We start from the raw sequence: 16,925 nt of genomic DNA, 5'->3' as shown, positions 1-16,925 counted from the left end.
GTAGATGGAATAGGTTCCATTAGTGTAATAATATTACACTATATTTTACACATAAAATAATATTTACGTTCCTAAGTCTGAATGAAGTGAATTGAACTTAAGTTACATGACTTAAGATACCATGGTGAACTCTCAATGAAAACACAGTCCTAAAAAATTTCCTTTAAATACACTCTATTTCTCACATAGTTTATTTTTCTATTCTTACTCTAATATGATGATTTACTGAACTATAATCAGAATGTAAATTTAATTAATATAATCATACACATGGGAATATCCTAAAGGAAAGTAGAATCGTTATTTGAGAAATTAATTTTCTCTGTTACAATTAATATATAATTTAGTATAAACAATCTGACTTCTAATTATTATTACTCACCTTCTACATTTCTTTGAAGGCTTCCTGGTGGAAAGGTTTCTATTTTAATGTTATCTGAAAACATAAATAATGGAACTTTCCCATATAAAACATATTCCATGTTATCTCCCTAGACATTATTTAATTCTGCCCTCAAAAAAACAGACTAGTTAGAAGTCAATCATCATGGCATTATTCCATGAACTCTGGGGACAATCTGTAGTATGAAGTCTTTGGAGAAGTCCTTGAAAACTTCACTTATCATAAATATAGATATATAAACATATATGTGTATGTATATACACACACACATGCAAATATATATATATGTGTATATACAGTCAGGAAAGGTCAGAGAATCAGACTTATTAGTCCTCTAAATTCTGTTTTAATAGCTTATTCTCAAGGTATCCAAATGTGACATGTCTGGAAGAAACTTAATAATGGTACATTTTTGCCCTGTAGATCATTCGTTCTTCTGTTCCAGCTCATTTCAGGCAAATCAAGTTATTTAAAAAATAAAATTGATTTAAAGCATCAAAAACTTTGCTTCAGGAAAAAAAAAAAAAAAAAAACACCTCATTTTAAGATGACAAGATGATTATTTGACTTCAGTCTGTTTAAACTATGTTCTCTGAAAGGGATAGAAGTCATCTCTTAAACCATTCTGTCATGTTGGCTTGCTTTGTCTTAGCTTTATACATTACTCTTAATATCTACGTCAGTAAACTTTGTCAGTGGTAAAACATTTGCGATCGTTTAGCCCGAAATCTTCTTTGTGTGAGATATATAGATACATAGAGATGTACTGATACACAGACACAGAGGTACAGCTTTTGTCATATCTTCATGATATTACCATATGTGCCATCTATATATATCTGATATATAGTGTGCCAAATAAATGAATCTATGTTAGGAAGTTAACTGAATGGATGAGAACTATTAGAAAGGACATTCACTGACTGCTTGGTCAAAGAAGATGGATTTTCACAATATATTGCTGGCCCAATAATAACTACAATGTTTAGAAGAACAATTACATAATATAAGTACTCCTTGAACCCATCTGTTGGATTGGTTTAAACTCCAGAGGGATTATAGCTGTATATGTAAAACTACCCAAAAGAAATGGGTCAAAATCTTAATCTGTTTATCTGATTTAGCAGCAACAAGACCAGAAGAGAAAAGATTTTGGAAGGAAGAGTAAAGCCCCAGACCATGATAGAAAAGTCATCTGGCTGCAAGGAAGCGCTGGTACGTTTGCTGTACATTAGAGAAAATTATTTTGTGTCTGCTAACCTTGTGCTGCTACAAAACTATGCAACTTTCATCGGCAAAATGATAATCTGTGTTAATTATGCTAAATACATCATCATTTTTCAATTTCTTTTTAATTAAGCTTCAGATTAAGTATTAGATTTAGAAGTATTGGAAATACCAAAACGAACAGAAAATTGGATTAAAGTATTGGATATGCCTAATAAATAAGCCCATGACAAAAGTGATTCATCGTTTTCAAAAAAGTGGGTTGATCTCTGGCTGACATCTCCCTGCAAAATAATTAAAATGAAAAAAGCACTACTATTAAATGCAAAGACTGTTATTATCCAGATGACATCTTTGATGTGATACGAATGAGACTTATGTTCTACTGTGAAAAACCTCATGAAGTATTTTACACCAAGAAAGCCAAAAGGCTGTGATTTGTAGAATAACATGGAGAAGAAACAAGACTTATCAGTAGTACCCGGTGTAAGGACACACATTTCACAGCTTTTGGGGGATAAAACTAACCAGACTAAAAAAAACAACAAAGCCATGCAACAAAAAAACCATTTTGTTTCATTCTTAATTTATCATTTATCTATCATTTAGATACCCAGCCCATTTCTACCACCTGAAACAACTGGCCATAAGAAATGTTGATCACATGTATGAGGAGCAGTAGCCAGCTGCCAAGAGGAAACAACACTCTTCACCAGAATTAGCAAGCAGCTCCTATATCCCCTCTCCTTGTCCTATTTGGCCTATTTGTCCATCCTTGTCCTATCCTCAGTTGGGAAATTTCTTGTGCTACTTCAAAATACTGGAAAAATGACTGAACTACAACTGTTTCAAATAGGTATTTACTTATCATTGCCTTCGTTGCCACCCAAATGTCACAGATAGGTGTTTAAAAACAAACAACAACAACAAAAGCCCTGAACAACCAATCTAGCAGCCCACTGCTTGCATGAGGTTTTAGCCACAATTTATTACCTCTCTTTTTATTCACTGATACCATGGTACGATTAAAAATTGAAAGGTCCATAGAACTTACTGTTTTGTGCCAGAGCTTGAAGCAGACAGTCCAAGCATCCCTCCAAGCTATCTGCTGTGCTGTCAGTGGCTGTTATCTTCAGCTTTTTCAGGGCATCACTTAGATTATCTGCTTGGTAAACACAAAGAAAAGAGAAATCAGTGTCCTTAGCCGTTTGGTAACAGCAATGAATGTAAACAGTAACTGTAAAGTAAACAAAACTCTTTATCAGTAAAGAAGGAATTAATGTTCTGTATTCTGAGGATATAAAAAGCCGGGAGTCAAAGGGTACGCATGAAATTAAACTTTTCAAATTTACGCACGCATTTATCCTCCTGCATCTGAGAGCAGGACGCCAGCAGGCACTTTATGAAATGCTGCTGAGCAGCAATTTAGCCATCAATATTCTCTCAGCTGAGTTGGTTCAAAGAACCAGCAGCAGTATCTCTGCTTGTATACTTCTGCATAGAAAAAAAATATGATGGAAATAAGTACAGTTTTAAATTTTGCCATCAAGAATGGGAAAATAATTGACAGTGCCATTTCCTGTGTGCTGTGTATGTTTCCATCTTGGCTACACATTCACAAAGCCTCAGTGCTGAGCTTACAGCCTTTTAAGGATTATGTGATTTTCCACATTGTTCTAAGTGCTGTTTATATGAACTGTGCTAACTCTTTAAATTTAATCCAACCACAAAAATATAAGGCATCTTCTAGATATAAGAAACTTCTTTTGTAAATTTCAGATAATTAAATAACCCTTCCTTCTTCAGGAAAAAAGAACGACCACAAATCAACTCAAACCATGTAATGTAACTCTCAACAGCTGCCCATTTATTCTCATAAAAGTTAGGGCAGTATCACTGCTGCCATTTTGAGTATTCTCTGTATTTGTGAGTGAGGCAGCAGTGTTGGCAGCTGCTGGCTGAGTCTCCTTGCTTTGCACACCGATGACTACCCTGGTGCTGAATGGGCTACCCTTTAAAACACAAGTGCTGAAGCAGTTTCCATGCCAACTCTCTCAGTAGGCAGGAATTGTTACTCCAAACAAATAATGTTAAATAGTGTCTACCCGCCTACCATTCCTGAGTGACTAATCAGAAAGCCTTCACCCCAGCCCTACAGAACCACAGGGAAAGCCACACTTTCCCTGCTCCTCACTTGCCCACATACAGGATGGTGCCAAGGAAAGGAGGCACAGCTGGAGCTTCCCTGTTGCTGCCTTTATTTGCCTGTGAGGCACTGGCAGCCTGCTGCAGAATCAGGAGGTGCAGCATGGAGGGAGAGAAATCGCACTCCTCCTAGAGCCGCTCTGCTTCTCAGTTGGAGCTGGGCTTTCATCCCACCTCCATTTTGCAGCCCAATATCCCATAGAGATAAAAGTACGATGCTTCATTTTTAAAGTTCCCAGTGTTTAGGTATGAAATTGTTTATCAGGCAGTTTGTTTGTTTGTTCACTAATGTGCATGTTCTTAGCTACTCTACAGACAGGAACTCTATTTCTCCTAAATTCAACTCTGTAAAGCCTCTGGGGAAGCTGTGCATGGTTCTGCTCCCTACCACCTGTCCTCGCTCTCCTTGAACAAGCCAGAAAGAAAAAATTCTCCAGTATTGGCTTATGGTACTGCCCAGCAGCCTTAAATGCAGCATGTTTATTGAATGGCACTCCATAAACAGCTCAACATGCACTGCTACATCAGAACGTACAATAGGCAATGAGAGTGTCTCCCCATCTCTTTTCCTACACCCCCACTTTCTGCTTCCTTTTTCTGGGGAATGTCTGCTATTTTAATATTCTACCCTTACATGTGGTATGCAGCATGATGTGATTTTCAAATGTGATCAACTAAATATTTCAATCTCTGGGATAAATGACTCAATTTGTCATGATACTGAGCACATATGTATCTCACTGACATACGTGCACACCTAACTTTGAAAAATCAGTCAGTGCTTGTGGCAACAGTATGCCATATTACTTTTAAAATGTTGCAATATAAGCCAAATTGCCATTCGCTAGATGAGATCAGATTTTCTAAGTACTTTAAAATACGACACAGGGAAATTAAATTAGAAACCATACACATAAACTGTGTTTTTAAAATAAATAATCATACTACTTGAACTTCTAACAAGCCTACAATTCTAAACCTATTGCATCTTCAGGCATATCTCTTATTCTGTGCAAAAAAAGAAAACACAAATAGGATTACTGCAGGAACACCAGACCTCTGGCCACAGTACCAGAAAGCCACAGGGACAGAGGGAAGAAATGCCCTTGAGGAAACATATTATTGCTCACTTTGTCTCTTCTTGCCAAAGCCAGGGCTTTCTCTCTCCTAAGCAAGGTTAATACCTCAAAAGACGCATTTTTTCTTTGACATCGTGGAATACTGGACATATGCAAATATAACTTAAACAGATTCAGAGATTTTGTTCCTTCTTCCCCCTCCTCCTTTTATTGTTCTGAAAAGAGCAAACCTTACAGTTGAAATGACACTGACAGGGATATTCAGAGTGAAAAGGCAGCAGTGCTCCAGTGGGTTCCTATCCTATAATTACACAAGGCTTCCTGATTTCTGCAGTTTCACAGTTGCACTGAACCTGTCATTTAGGGAGGAAGCTGCAGATGCTTTTCTTTCACATACAAAAACCCTGTTGTTTCCTTGTGATCATCTCTTGCTTGCTTTTCCATCTCTTTCTCTTTCTCACTGTAGAGGCTTTTTCCAGCAGGCTTGTTACTGCAGAGACTGATCAGGTTCTCAGAGATAAAAAATCCACAGGACAAAACCAATATAAGGTATTTTTTTTCAGCTAAGTGTCAGAGAAATGTGAATAAGTAGATTCTGTTAATATATAGGGTCATGTGAAAGCTCATTAGGTTGGGAAGATATAAGGGGACAAGGTCGAGACAGTAAAGGTAAAAATAAAGCTAGCTGTGATTAATATGGTATAGTTGCTCAGCAATCTGTTATCATGTGAATTTGTGAAGAATCAAGTCAGAAGTTTAACAGCACTATCAACTGTTTTGTTGATGATCCCAAGTACAGGGAGTCACTTGTATTTACACCTGGCTTACAAGATTGCTGTCAGAATCATTAGTTCTCTTACATGGAAAACCCTGAATCCCACAGAATTTAACACCATATATCCTAAAGATACTAACTGTTAAGTTGGGAAGGGGAGTCTGGCAAGCTGTCAAACCCAACTGGCCATTCCACCTCCTACTGTATTTTGATTTTCCTTGATGATTATACAAACACTCAGTAAAATGAAATGGATTCAATCCTTTAGTAACTCCTGTTGCTTTTGGGTGCATGGTGTTATTACTACAGTCTCTTATGCAGGCATTTTTTACAGAATAGAAATAGAACCTGATTCACATAAACGAATAGTTTAATATTCCGTTTCATTTCACTGTGCCCTTATTTATGAGAGCTTTATTATGTGTCTTATTTTCAGCTACTAATTTATTTCACACAGAAGTACAGTTCCTTTATCTCATTAAAAAATTGGTAGTTCATCATCCTTGTTTTAGGTCAGTGCCTCAGGAATGCTGGATAAGCTACAGATAGTTTTACAAGGTGGCCAGTAGTGTGCCTGGCAACACAGCTTCTGTGTCCAAGAACCAACTTGCTAATTTTGCTTTGAGTCCAAAGTATCTTCATCCAAATCACAGAGAAAGTCAAAGTACACCGAAGAGATACAGTTTCAGACTAACGCTAAAAACAAACAAACAAACAAATAAATAAATGTTTCAGAAGAGTATTTAGATGGATAAATGGTCCAAACAATTTATTTTTCTCTATTTTGTGACCTTTCTCCAGTATAGTGAATTTTTTAAAAATAACAATCATCATAACAAGTATCATTAATATTTCCTGTATCTTTTGACTGACACTCAGTATACTGTTGTGATTTCAGGGACTAACACATTATAGTTGCAAATTATCCTATTCACTCTGAATTCCTGTTGTACTGCACCAGGATGATCAAGAACTGCAGACTGCTCTGCAGACATCCTTCAGTTCACAATGTCAGAGATGGTGCTCAAGGCACAGAGATGCACATTTCAGAGAGCAGACAAATAGACATGGGTGCTAGATATATCTGCAGGTGTCTCCAGTCACCCAGGTCAGTAATAATCTGTGGCAGTAGAAAAGGCACAGGAATGACTGAGCAAAGGTAAGGAGTGCCTCAACAAATTAAGTTGGCCAGAGCTCTTCCATGCTGTAAAGAAGACGAGTGAGTAAAAATGATTGAGATATATGGAATCATGGACAGTACTAACTTGATAAAAGGAAAGGTGCTATTTACTATTACTCCTAACACAACTACTAGAATACCAAAATGAAATCATTAAGCACTAAGCTTGAAGGAGAAAGTGTATTTTCATATTACATGTAATTAAACTGTGGAACTGTTATGAAGCTGGAACTGTAAACAGATTCATTTAATTTATTCAATGAGAATTTTTTTTCATGAAGAAACTAAAATCCATGCATGACTATTAATACTGAAATATGCATAGAAATTCTGGATTAGGAAGTTCACAGTCTGCAGATTACTAGAAACTGGGAGCATGCCACTTGTCCCACCCCATCCCTGCCCTGTCCAGTGTTTTTCCTGACATACACCACTTTGCACTGTCAGAAATAGGTGCCTCAACTCATGGTATGATGCACCAGGCTACAGAGAGGCTGTATGGCATTTGCACTGTCACATCATGCCTCAGTGCTCCAGTTAACCAAGAAAAGATCTCCCCAGTTGTGCTTAGATTTTGCTGGCCATCTGTTTCCACCAAACAACCTGGGAATGACTTTTACCACAGTGAGAAAGGTAATTCCTGTGTTATCAGCTGCATTTTTGATGCTGAACAGATCCTGAGGCTGACCCTGGCCCTAAGCCAGATTAGTACTTAAATCCATGAATCCGGACTTCCAATCCAGGAGTAGTTTGTTGTTGTTAAATTTAAAACAGAAATCCTGCTTGTTTGTCTCTCTTCTACCCTGTGCAAAGACGGGTTAAAGGTTTTTTTCCCAACCAATTGTACAAGTACTAAGGAAATACTGATAGATCATTACTTTCAGGGCTTGTGCTGTAACCTGCTTTTAACTTAGGTACGTTTGCTCTACTTTTCTAGCATAGTGGCTAATTTTAATGAGATTGCCTATTTTTGACAACAGTTCAGCTGCTTCATTCTTAAACACTTTCTGAATTTTAGATATATACCATCTGGTCTTAAAGACTTGTTACTCTTTCACTTATCTGTTTCCTTCAGCATCTGTTCTTCTAGCACCTCAATCTTTCATAGAGCTTCATTTTTATTACCTGAAAGTACTGATACAGTATGGCTCACTGCCACCTGTGCAGCAAGCTACCTAATGATTTTTGATAATTATCAGGTCAGCCTATATAAGCTAACAACTACTTAGTGTGTTTTCAAAACCGGGATAGAAACCTAAACAAAACAGCAGCAGCCAGTACTCATTCACTTGCAATCTCTTGCCAATTGAGAATTGTGCAGCATTTCTACACGAAAAAGGCTGCTTTATTTATTTATTTATTTTAACCTCTGAGCTCCCTCAATAACATGCCCCAAAAGATGTAAGAAACATACACCTTTGCATGTAAGTAGAACTAAAAGGGTCAAACCTTTTAATTAATACAATATTATTACAAACATCTTTACATTGACCTGTAGCTGCTGTAATTGGTTTCTGTATGCCAATGATCTTTTCCTTCTTATTTAAGTCCTGACTTGCAAAAGGCAAGATAACACAACAGACTCTTCTCAAGACTCTAAAGGATGCTGGAAGATTTTTGTCCCTTCCCAAAGAAAATGTGATGCAGATTTAGGTATCTTTATACTTCATAATGAAACACTGAAGACCTGGAGTAACTGTATTACAACTTTATTGAAGTGTATGGTGTTTGAAAACACAAAAGCCCTTAAAAGTTGTGCTTAAAACATTTCCTAGAAGAAAATGAAATAGATCTTTTCTCAAATAAAACAGAAATATATTGTTCAATTCAGAGAATTGGTAATAAAACTTTTAGTATCAGATAATGTTAGAAAAAATACTTATTTCAATTAATGAAGACATACAGTTGTAAGTTTATGAAAAGATATTTTCTGGTACCCTACTAGTAGGAATAAAATTAAAAAAATGGTATACAAGATGGCTACCAATTTCTTAAAAAATACATTTATTTGACCAATAACTGCACATTTTCTTTTCATATCGTTTATTATTCCAGGTGCCTAATCTTCCACACAACCAAAACACAGGAGACATGAAGGGCATGAACGTAAAATACTAATTAGGACCTTTGTTAAACAAATGGTTTTTTATTTTTCTCCAAACAGAAATGCACATCATCATCTACAAGCAAACCTGAATCCCTTCAGTGGATTTATTAACTGTTGTGTTATAAATTGGTAATAAAGCAGGTAAGATGCCTCTTTTATCCCAAGTTATGTGCTGGGTCAAGATTAGTCAAAATTATAGAAAAAAATATGTAGTTTTCCTCTGCATACTCCAGCTTAATTCCCACATGTTCACGTGAATTTTTATAAATACATTCACTTCATAAATTCACGTGTACCACAGCTCATTTCTTCAGAGTCATCTTATTGAATAGAGGATCTTACCCTTCTCCACTTTTAAAAACTTTCTTAAAGACAATATTTAAGTGGTTTATCTCCACAGATTACGGTATGCCTATAACCTTCTCTGATTGCACCTACTCTAAAAGCTTTGATCCTAATGTTGACTCAAGTTAACGGAGTATAAGTAGCAAATATTAAGCAAGAAGAAAACACTTTCTGGAAAATGTTTTTCAATTTTCCTTCAAATTATTTCCCTGATGCATTAAAACAAACACTGATTTTTTTATTTGTATAATTTAATGGGTGTCCCAATTTTCTATACTTTCCCAAGTTCTGTACACATTAGGGATTGTTAAACAGCAAAATAACACAGATAACACCGAAGTTAGGTGAATGGATATTCACATGAGGCTGTAATGCAGGATTTAGATTGTTAGTATTCATCTCTCATCTATACAACGAAGTTAATCTACTGTTAGTTTTTTAATAAATTATTTGTTACTCTTTTAAAAATACTGGGCCCATCATCTTCTCCTCCATCTATTTTATAAACAGAACCTGGGCATTAAATGAAAATTGGACAGTACAAGCCTGAGGATACAATGTTCCAGTACTGAAGAAGCCTAGAAAAACTCTTACTGACTTCAACAAGCTCTAGATCTGATCTTTGGCCTACGCTATGCAAGTAAGTACATATAAATTATACAATCAGTACAGTGTCTGTCATAATTACATGTATGCTATCAGTTTGAGTTATTGAACAAATATGGGAACAGATTGTATGCAAAGGCCCCAGGCTCATCTTACTCCATCCACAGTGACAATTTTGCTTGAATATGATACTGGGGCTCAAAACTAATATTGCTAACCCTGATTCGATGTTGCATTAGTGTTCTTTTTGAAGCCTCAGATACTCTAAGAAGTCAGCTATGAAATACTAATCTGTAACACAACATGCTTCTCCTTATTGTGGGCTCCCTGAAAGTCTTCAATATGGAAATGAGGCACTTAAAAGGCAAACAGTGCATCCCCAGCGTGCCAGAGATTTTGTTTCTTCCTTTGTTGTTGTTGTTGTCTGGTTTGAAAGCCATCCTGAGTGCTTTCCTAGAGACAATGCCAATTTTCAGTTTTCAGATATTCCTTATGACAATAAAGCCATGATAATACTAGAAGAAGGGGATTCACAAAAATCATGTGATTTTATATCTTTGCCAGTGTCTTTCAATGAAAATAACATCACTACTGCTAGTGGTAACTGATATCAGAAACCAAGCTTTCTGAGTATGTAAAATATTTTTGTTATCTCTTACAAAAATACAGACTTTGCCTGTTTATTACAAAGTCTGTTTCTAAATTGTTTCTAACAAAATCACTAACTGTGTAAATAAAAACACCTCTTAAAATTGACTAATCTATAACAGGAATATGTATTCATTTTCTTTAATTGCCATCAGTTTCAAAAATAACAAATGCCTCTCACATCTGTATTCTTACCCACCTTACAGAAGTGACAACCTCTGAAATTGCCAACGTACTTGCATTATGGGAAGGTATATGTGTAATTGTACATAGTAGGAAAAAATATTAAGCTCCCCAACACATTTTGTGTAAGCTTTTCAAATATAGTAAGCTAAAAACAAAATCTCAGCCCTTGACCTGTTGAGTGTTAACAAAATTCCATCTGGTCACTTAGGAGCTGTGCCAACATTACTACACAAAGAGCCTTCGAGCCATTTGAATGTTCAAGAGTCATTTGACAGCTTTTTTATTTATCCCCTCCTTTTTTTTTTTTTTTTGTCAGATACACACCTAATAACATACTACAGATGGCTAGGTTCTAACAAGTTTACTTGCATGTAAGCTTGAAACTACCCTTGAAAGTAAACTGCTGAGTTTTTGCTTTGGGTTGTTGCTTGGGTTTACGTATTTTTTCTAACATTTAGGATTGTTCAGTCTACTGCTGCTCCGATTTCCTTTTTAGGCAAAACAAAAGTGAAAGTGAAGACCTGCTACATGGCTGTTCTAAAAATGTGAACGTAATAAGACTGCTCAGCCTGCTCGAGGCTAATGGAATGGGAGTATGTAGTAAAAATGTCACAGTAGGCAGCAGGTTAAACAAATATCTGTCCTGTGACAGATATTTTCATGGGGGAAACAAATCTCACTCTGAAGGGAGAGAGATTTCAGCAACAGATGAGTACTGCACTCAGTATGCATTAAGTGCATATCTTTTAGTACCAAAATTATATTGGTATTATTGGTTATTGATTTATTCCTTCATCACTGTGCTAAAATATGTGCATTTAATAGTGAAAAATAAATTATGCGTTGAAATCTATATTCAAATCTATGTTGGAAAAACAAAATTGGCTTGAGAGAAAAAAAAAAAGTAAATAGAAATTTTGAGCCACCTGATCTAGCTTCAGAGTTAGCACTGCTTGACCTCCCTTATCCCTAGTGACCTGCTTTTTCATGTGATGTTCTGAGTCCAACCAATAAGGTTGTATGCACCACCCATACACAAAACTGAGCTGTCTGGCCTGGTATAAGGACTTCAACACAAAAGAGCTAGTAAAATAATCATAGCAATAGGTGAATCATAGGATCATAGAATGGCTTGGGTTGAAAAGAACCTCAAAAATCATCTAGATTCAACTCCCTTGCCGTGGGCAGATGCCAGCCACTACAGCAGGCTGCCCAGAGCCACATCCAGCCTGGCCTTGAATACAGCCAGGGATGGAGCATCCACAACCTCCTTGGGCAATCTGTTCCAGTGGGTGGTTGAGGAGGACTCAAAACATTGCAAGACTGGCAGATGTAATCTTGGCCATCCACTTGAGTGCAACATCCAGTCAAGAGACGAGTAAAGCAATACTCAGTCCTCCACTAGACTCTGATCTGGGATTTGAGAAATACAGAGTGAGAAAATAAAACAGCCCAAGAGATGGTAAAACAGTGACTAATCTAGGAAATGCTCTGAGGCTTTAAGAAAAGGCTATTAGAGACTGAATGGCAGGGCATAATGATCTTTCTACATGTTCTGTAATTACTCAGCGCTACATTTTTAGAGATATCTTCACATCTTAAACTGAGGTTGTTGTTGAAAATTAACAATTAACGTAATCTGCTTTGGTACTCATGGTCAGAGATCTTAAATTTTAATCTATTAATACCTTTTCTTTGTTTTGCTATAGTATTTTTGCATGTGATTACTTGATTCAGAGGGTACTAGCCTACAAATGCTCACCATCCTAGAAGAAAGTTTGGATCCTGAGCATTTTTCTAAACAGTAAGTCCTTTAAAAACTCTTAAAATACATAGATTTGTATTTCTCAGTCATTTTCCGAGCTACAAAGTTGTACTGCATGCTGGATTTTCAAGCTGCGGCTGTTAAATTCAAGATTGATCAGAGTATTCCCGCAAAGCATTTTCCCTTCCTTCAGCTATTGATCTGAGCTTCTCCTTGGCACTTGCTATCATGATGTCTGTGCTGTTCTCTTTGCATGTTAGCTCCATGAAAAACTTCTGATACCTGACACAGAACCAGGAAATGGAAACTGAAAGACTGAGGGTTCACACAGAGTGCTTTAGTCAAACCCGAACAAGGAAAGTAAATATTTAGCCTGGTGAAGTTATAAAGGCCGCTTTGTATCCTGTTCTTTTACACTTCATGTAGATATGTAATACATATATTTCACCAGTAAAATAAAGCATAAACAAATAGATAATGTCAGAAATGAGATTAAACTGCTTCTAAAATAAAAGATAATAAGGCATTGCATTGTGCGGCTACGCTCCTGTAAGCTCCTGTAAGTTTTTTCTAAGAACTGATCTACTTGTGCTATTGTTCTGTGACAGTAAGTTAGAAAGACGTAGGTTGCAAATTTAATAGGTGACTCTATTTACAATTGTCTTACAGTTCAAAAGTGCTTGTCTGTATTTTCCTATTAAGTTACTCTTGGTAAAACATTTTTGGCCTAAGAAAAGAATGGACATAAGAATAGCCTTTCCTCTTAAAAACCCAATTGTTAAAACTTATAATTCAAATACTTCTTTTAACCACAGAAGGGCTGATAAAATGTGATATCCTCATGCTTCAAAGAAAAATATTTTCTAAAGTTAATGAAGAATACAAAGGAAAACAAGTCAGTCCTGGAAAGTGCTGGTAATTGGCTGGTGAGACGGTGTGATGCCATTAGTGGTGTGATGCAATATAGTGGTTTAGCACAAATTACTGGCTAAGGTGGCCCCAAATAAACAATATGTACTTGCAGGCAGACTGTGGTGCCCACATATTGTAAATTGAAGACTGGAGCCCTGAGTCATTTATAACTGGCTTTTGAATGTTTAGAATTCAATCACTCATCGAGAAGCTTTTAGGGCCAAAATGTACTCCAAAGTTTGTTTTTAAAGGTATCACATATCACCTTAAATCTGGTGTGACCAAGATTAATAGGCATCTGTGGTTAATCCCACTAGCTATAAATATTTACCTATTAATGCAGTCATTTGTTCTCACTCAGGAATGCAGAGGATATACAGCATCAATAAAGCACTGCACTGATAGGATCAGCTCAGATACTCTCTAGAGGAAAAGGATTCAACAGAGTTTTCATGTAAGGCTGACACAAACCTGGAGATGAATCAGATGGCAAAATTAAAATGGTGAGCAAAATGCTTAATATAGAAGATTTAAAAGAAATATTTCCACAAAACCCACAAGTATTCTGCATGATTACTGCATTTATAAGTGATCGTTAACCTCTGCACAGCATTTAAGAGCTTTATTTAGTAAAATTTATACAACAGTGACAGAGCAGTAAACATGATACTGATGTTCTGAGGCTGCACATTAAGGCACGTATGCACAGCTGGGTAAATCATCATCCAAATTTTATAAGCCTCCAGGATTATTTCAAACCATTTCAATGAACATTTGAATGAATGAGAAGATACAATATGTATCCACTGAAAATATGGTTTTGGAGCAAGACAGTCTGACAGGGCAAATCAGGAAATATAATAAATAAATCTCTGAAAGCAAAGGGTACTTCATATGTCTTAAATCTTATGTCTCTTAATAAAGTTAACTCTCCATTCTGCAACCTGTATTCAGCTGTATTCAGCCAATATCCCAAAAAGAAGTGAAATGCTCATAAGACACATCTGTAAGAAGCTCAATTTAAAAAAAAAAAAAAAAGGCAACCAAGATTTTTTCTTTCCTCCAAAGAAATTTATTTTTAAAAGACAAAAGATTTCTGCAAAATGCCTCTTCTTATCTTAAATTGAAAGTAATTTGTTGCCTCTGCAAGCAGGATTTGAGTGTATTGCAGAGAAGTGGATGTGTTTCACTGCATAATAACCATCCCTTAGACTGAGTAAGGAGCCACTGACAGCAGCTGGAAGGAAGAAGGCTCTCTGTGCAATTTGAGGCCTCAGGAAGGAAGGGCAGAGCTTAAAGAGATAAAAACCACAAACAGGTCCTTGGTATATATTTCACAAGGGATGCAAAATTCTTTGGCAACTAGATATATAAAATTATAGAATGGCTTGGGTTGTAAGGGACCTCAAAGATCACCTAGTTCCAATCCTCCTGCTGTGGGCAGGGTTGCCAGCTACTAGATCATACTGCTTAGGATCCCTTCCAACCTGGCCTTGAATGCCTCCAGAGATGGGGCATCCACAACTTTTCTGGGCAGCCTGTGCCAGTGCTGCACAGCTGCAAATGCCGTGGCCCCCAAATGAAGAACATCCAGTATTGCTCCAAAGATATCTATTCCTCTGGTGACCAAGCAGATCTTGACCAACCCTTAAATCGCAGGGGGAAAAGAATAAAATTAAATGTATAGACAGAAAAGACTCTAGGAAGCCTACTTCCAATGGTCCCATTCACCTGTCATCAAATTCTGAAGAAATTTAACCTTCAGCCCAAATCCACAATTCTTCTCATCCTCTCAGGCAGCTCCATAGCCAAATCCATGCATTAGCCTGATAGAGATCTCTAAGAAGTGAGTCCTATTGGCCCCATGCCACACTGTGCCCCATACTCACAGACCACAAAGGAAATCTTCGTGAAAATACTAGCATCAACAGAAAGTAAATGACAATAAAGTGGAAGTGCATTTTACTCATTAACATAAACACTAAAATAAACCAAATTCAGTCTTGTCCCCTGCATACAATTTCAAAGAAGCATACCATGGATCTTCTTGTTTCATGGCAGAGCTCTGGGTTCGGGCAGAGAAAAGAACTGGACTACTCTCCTTTTTTTCCTCTTTTTTTTTTTTTTTTCTTTCGTGTATGCGTGAATCAAAAGTCTACTGAGGTTTGCAGCCCATCTCAAGGAAGATGAAGGAAATAATGCCTCTTCCTTCATTCACATTTGAAAAGGAGGAGTAACAAAGGCTCCAGCTTTCACTGAAAAGATGCAGGTACCCATCTCTCAAATAACTGCATGCCCTTGGCCTGTGGTGGAAATTATGCTGAATAGAATAGTGGTATGCATGATAGTTATGAGTGTCTTCCTGCTGAGCTTGGTAGTTGATCCTACTCTGAACTCTGCAGGCACTGTTTAGAGAGCCAAAACAGCTGCCTTGGATTTTTGAATGCCATACTGGGAACTAGCACCTAAAATCCAGAGCATATGCGTAATGCAGTCCATCCCTAACCACAAGTCTACATAAAAATGTCCATTGCCATACTTCCCAATATCCATGTTATTTTATGCCACTTTCAAAGAACACTTCAGAGCATTGCATCCCTGTTAAATGCAGCTGTACTGTTAGACTGCTCTACAGAGTCAGTAAACTACTCAAAACAGACACTTAAAGGACTGAGCTACTGATGGACTGCCAATCTTTTTACTGTTATGGCTGAGATACAGTACTAGTTCAGAAGGCAAAGAAGCAGAGAACAGAAGTCAAAACCCAGCAAGACTGAGAGGCAGAGGTGATTTCCTGACCAGTTCCTGCATATCACAGCGATTTCTGCATAACTGAGTGCACTGGGGAGTTACTTACACGCTGCCTGGCAGTCAAGAGATGCATAGGAAGCTTTGCAACAGTAAGTCAGTTGTCTGAACAACTCTAACAATGTGCCCTAGCCCTTCTCCTGGAGGCATTTTGCAGCAACATCAAGGACCTTTACAGTCTTCTCTATAGCATATGTTTACAGTGTTTGTGTGGAGGGAATTCTACTTGGTCAGCATATAGAACTCCCACAGATGCCAGCCACTGCTGCAACAGCGCAAAGAGATGACAGCTGAGGAAACAATCTCTCCTATTACATTCTCCAATTGTGGGGGTTTTTTTGTTTGTTTGTTTGTTGTTTTGTTTTTGTTTTGTTTTGGCTTTTTTGTCAATTACAATTGGTACCTTGAAAGTAGAAGAAAGGAAAAGTGGAGAAAAGAATATTTCAGAAGTGGTCACATTATATGGGAAAGCTTACAGACACAGTTCATGAAGTAAATGTGCAGATTTGCGCATGTGCCAAAAGCTACTGCCATTTTTAACCACCACTGACATGCTGAGGTCTTAATGAAATGAGAGGAGAAGACCAGGATGCTTCAGTATCAGCAGGCATAAATCAGTGATGCTTTGTTGGTAGCCATACTTCATTTACTTCCAGAAGCTGCTTATAATAAAAAACCC

General features: G+C 37.1%; 1 protein-coding gene and 1 long non-coding RNA gene across 17 annotated transcripts in view; one reads left to right on the top strand and one right to left on the bottom strand.

The window, feature by feature from the left end:
* The window catches only part of RAP1GDS1 (Rap1 GTPase-GDP dissociation stimulator 1), an 85,026-nt gene that overhangs the window by 53,365 nt on the left and 14,736 nt on the right, over positions 1-16,925 (bottom strand). For 2 of the 3 annotated variants that reach the window (XM_031609138.2, XM_031609140.2), the window contains exon 2: positions 2,685-2,795. In XM_031609138.2, coding sequence (XP_031464998.1) covers positions 2,685-2,795 — 111 coding nt within the window. The remainder of the gene's footprint in view (positions 1-2,684; positions 2,796-16,925) is intronic. The other variant, XM_031609139.2, reaches the window with a different exon arrangement.
* Positions 1-16,925, top strand: part of LOC149918205 (uncharacterized) — a 57,100-nt gene that overhangs the window by 26,739 nt on the left and 13,436 nt on the right. For 10 of the 14 annotated variants that reach the window (XR_016466107.1, XR_016466105.1, XR_016466111.1 and 7 more), the window contains 2 exons: positions 1,531-1,618; positions 9,034-13,941. This is a non-coding gene — a long non-coding RNA (uncharacterized LOC149918205). Of the gene's footprint in view, positions 1-1,527; positions 1,619-9,033; positions 13,942-16,925 lie in introns of all 14 variants that reach the window. The other 4 variants (XR_016466104.1, XR_016466106.1, XR_016466109.1 and 1 more) reach the window with 4 other exon arrangements.

Source organism: Phasianus colchicus, chromosome 4, assembly GCF_987193195.1.
Source record: "Phasianus colchicus chromosome 4, bPhaCol1.hap1.1, whole genome shotgun sequence".
Lineage (NCBI taxonomy): Eukaryota > Metazoa > Chordata > Aves > Galliformes > Phasianidae > Phasianus > Phasianus colchicus.
Note: the sequence above shows the minus strand (reverse complement) of the source record. Positions and strands in the feature narration are given on the sequence as shown.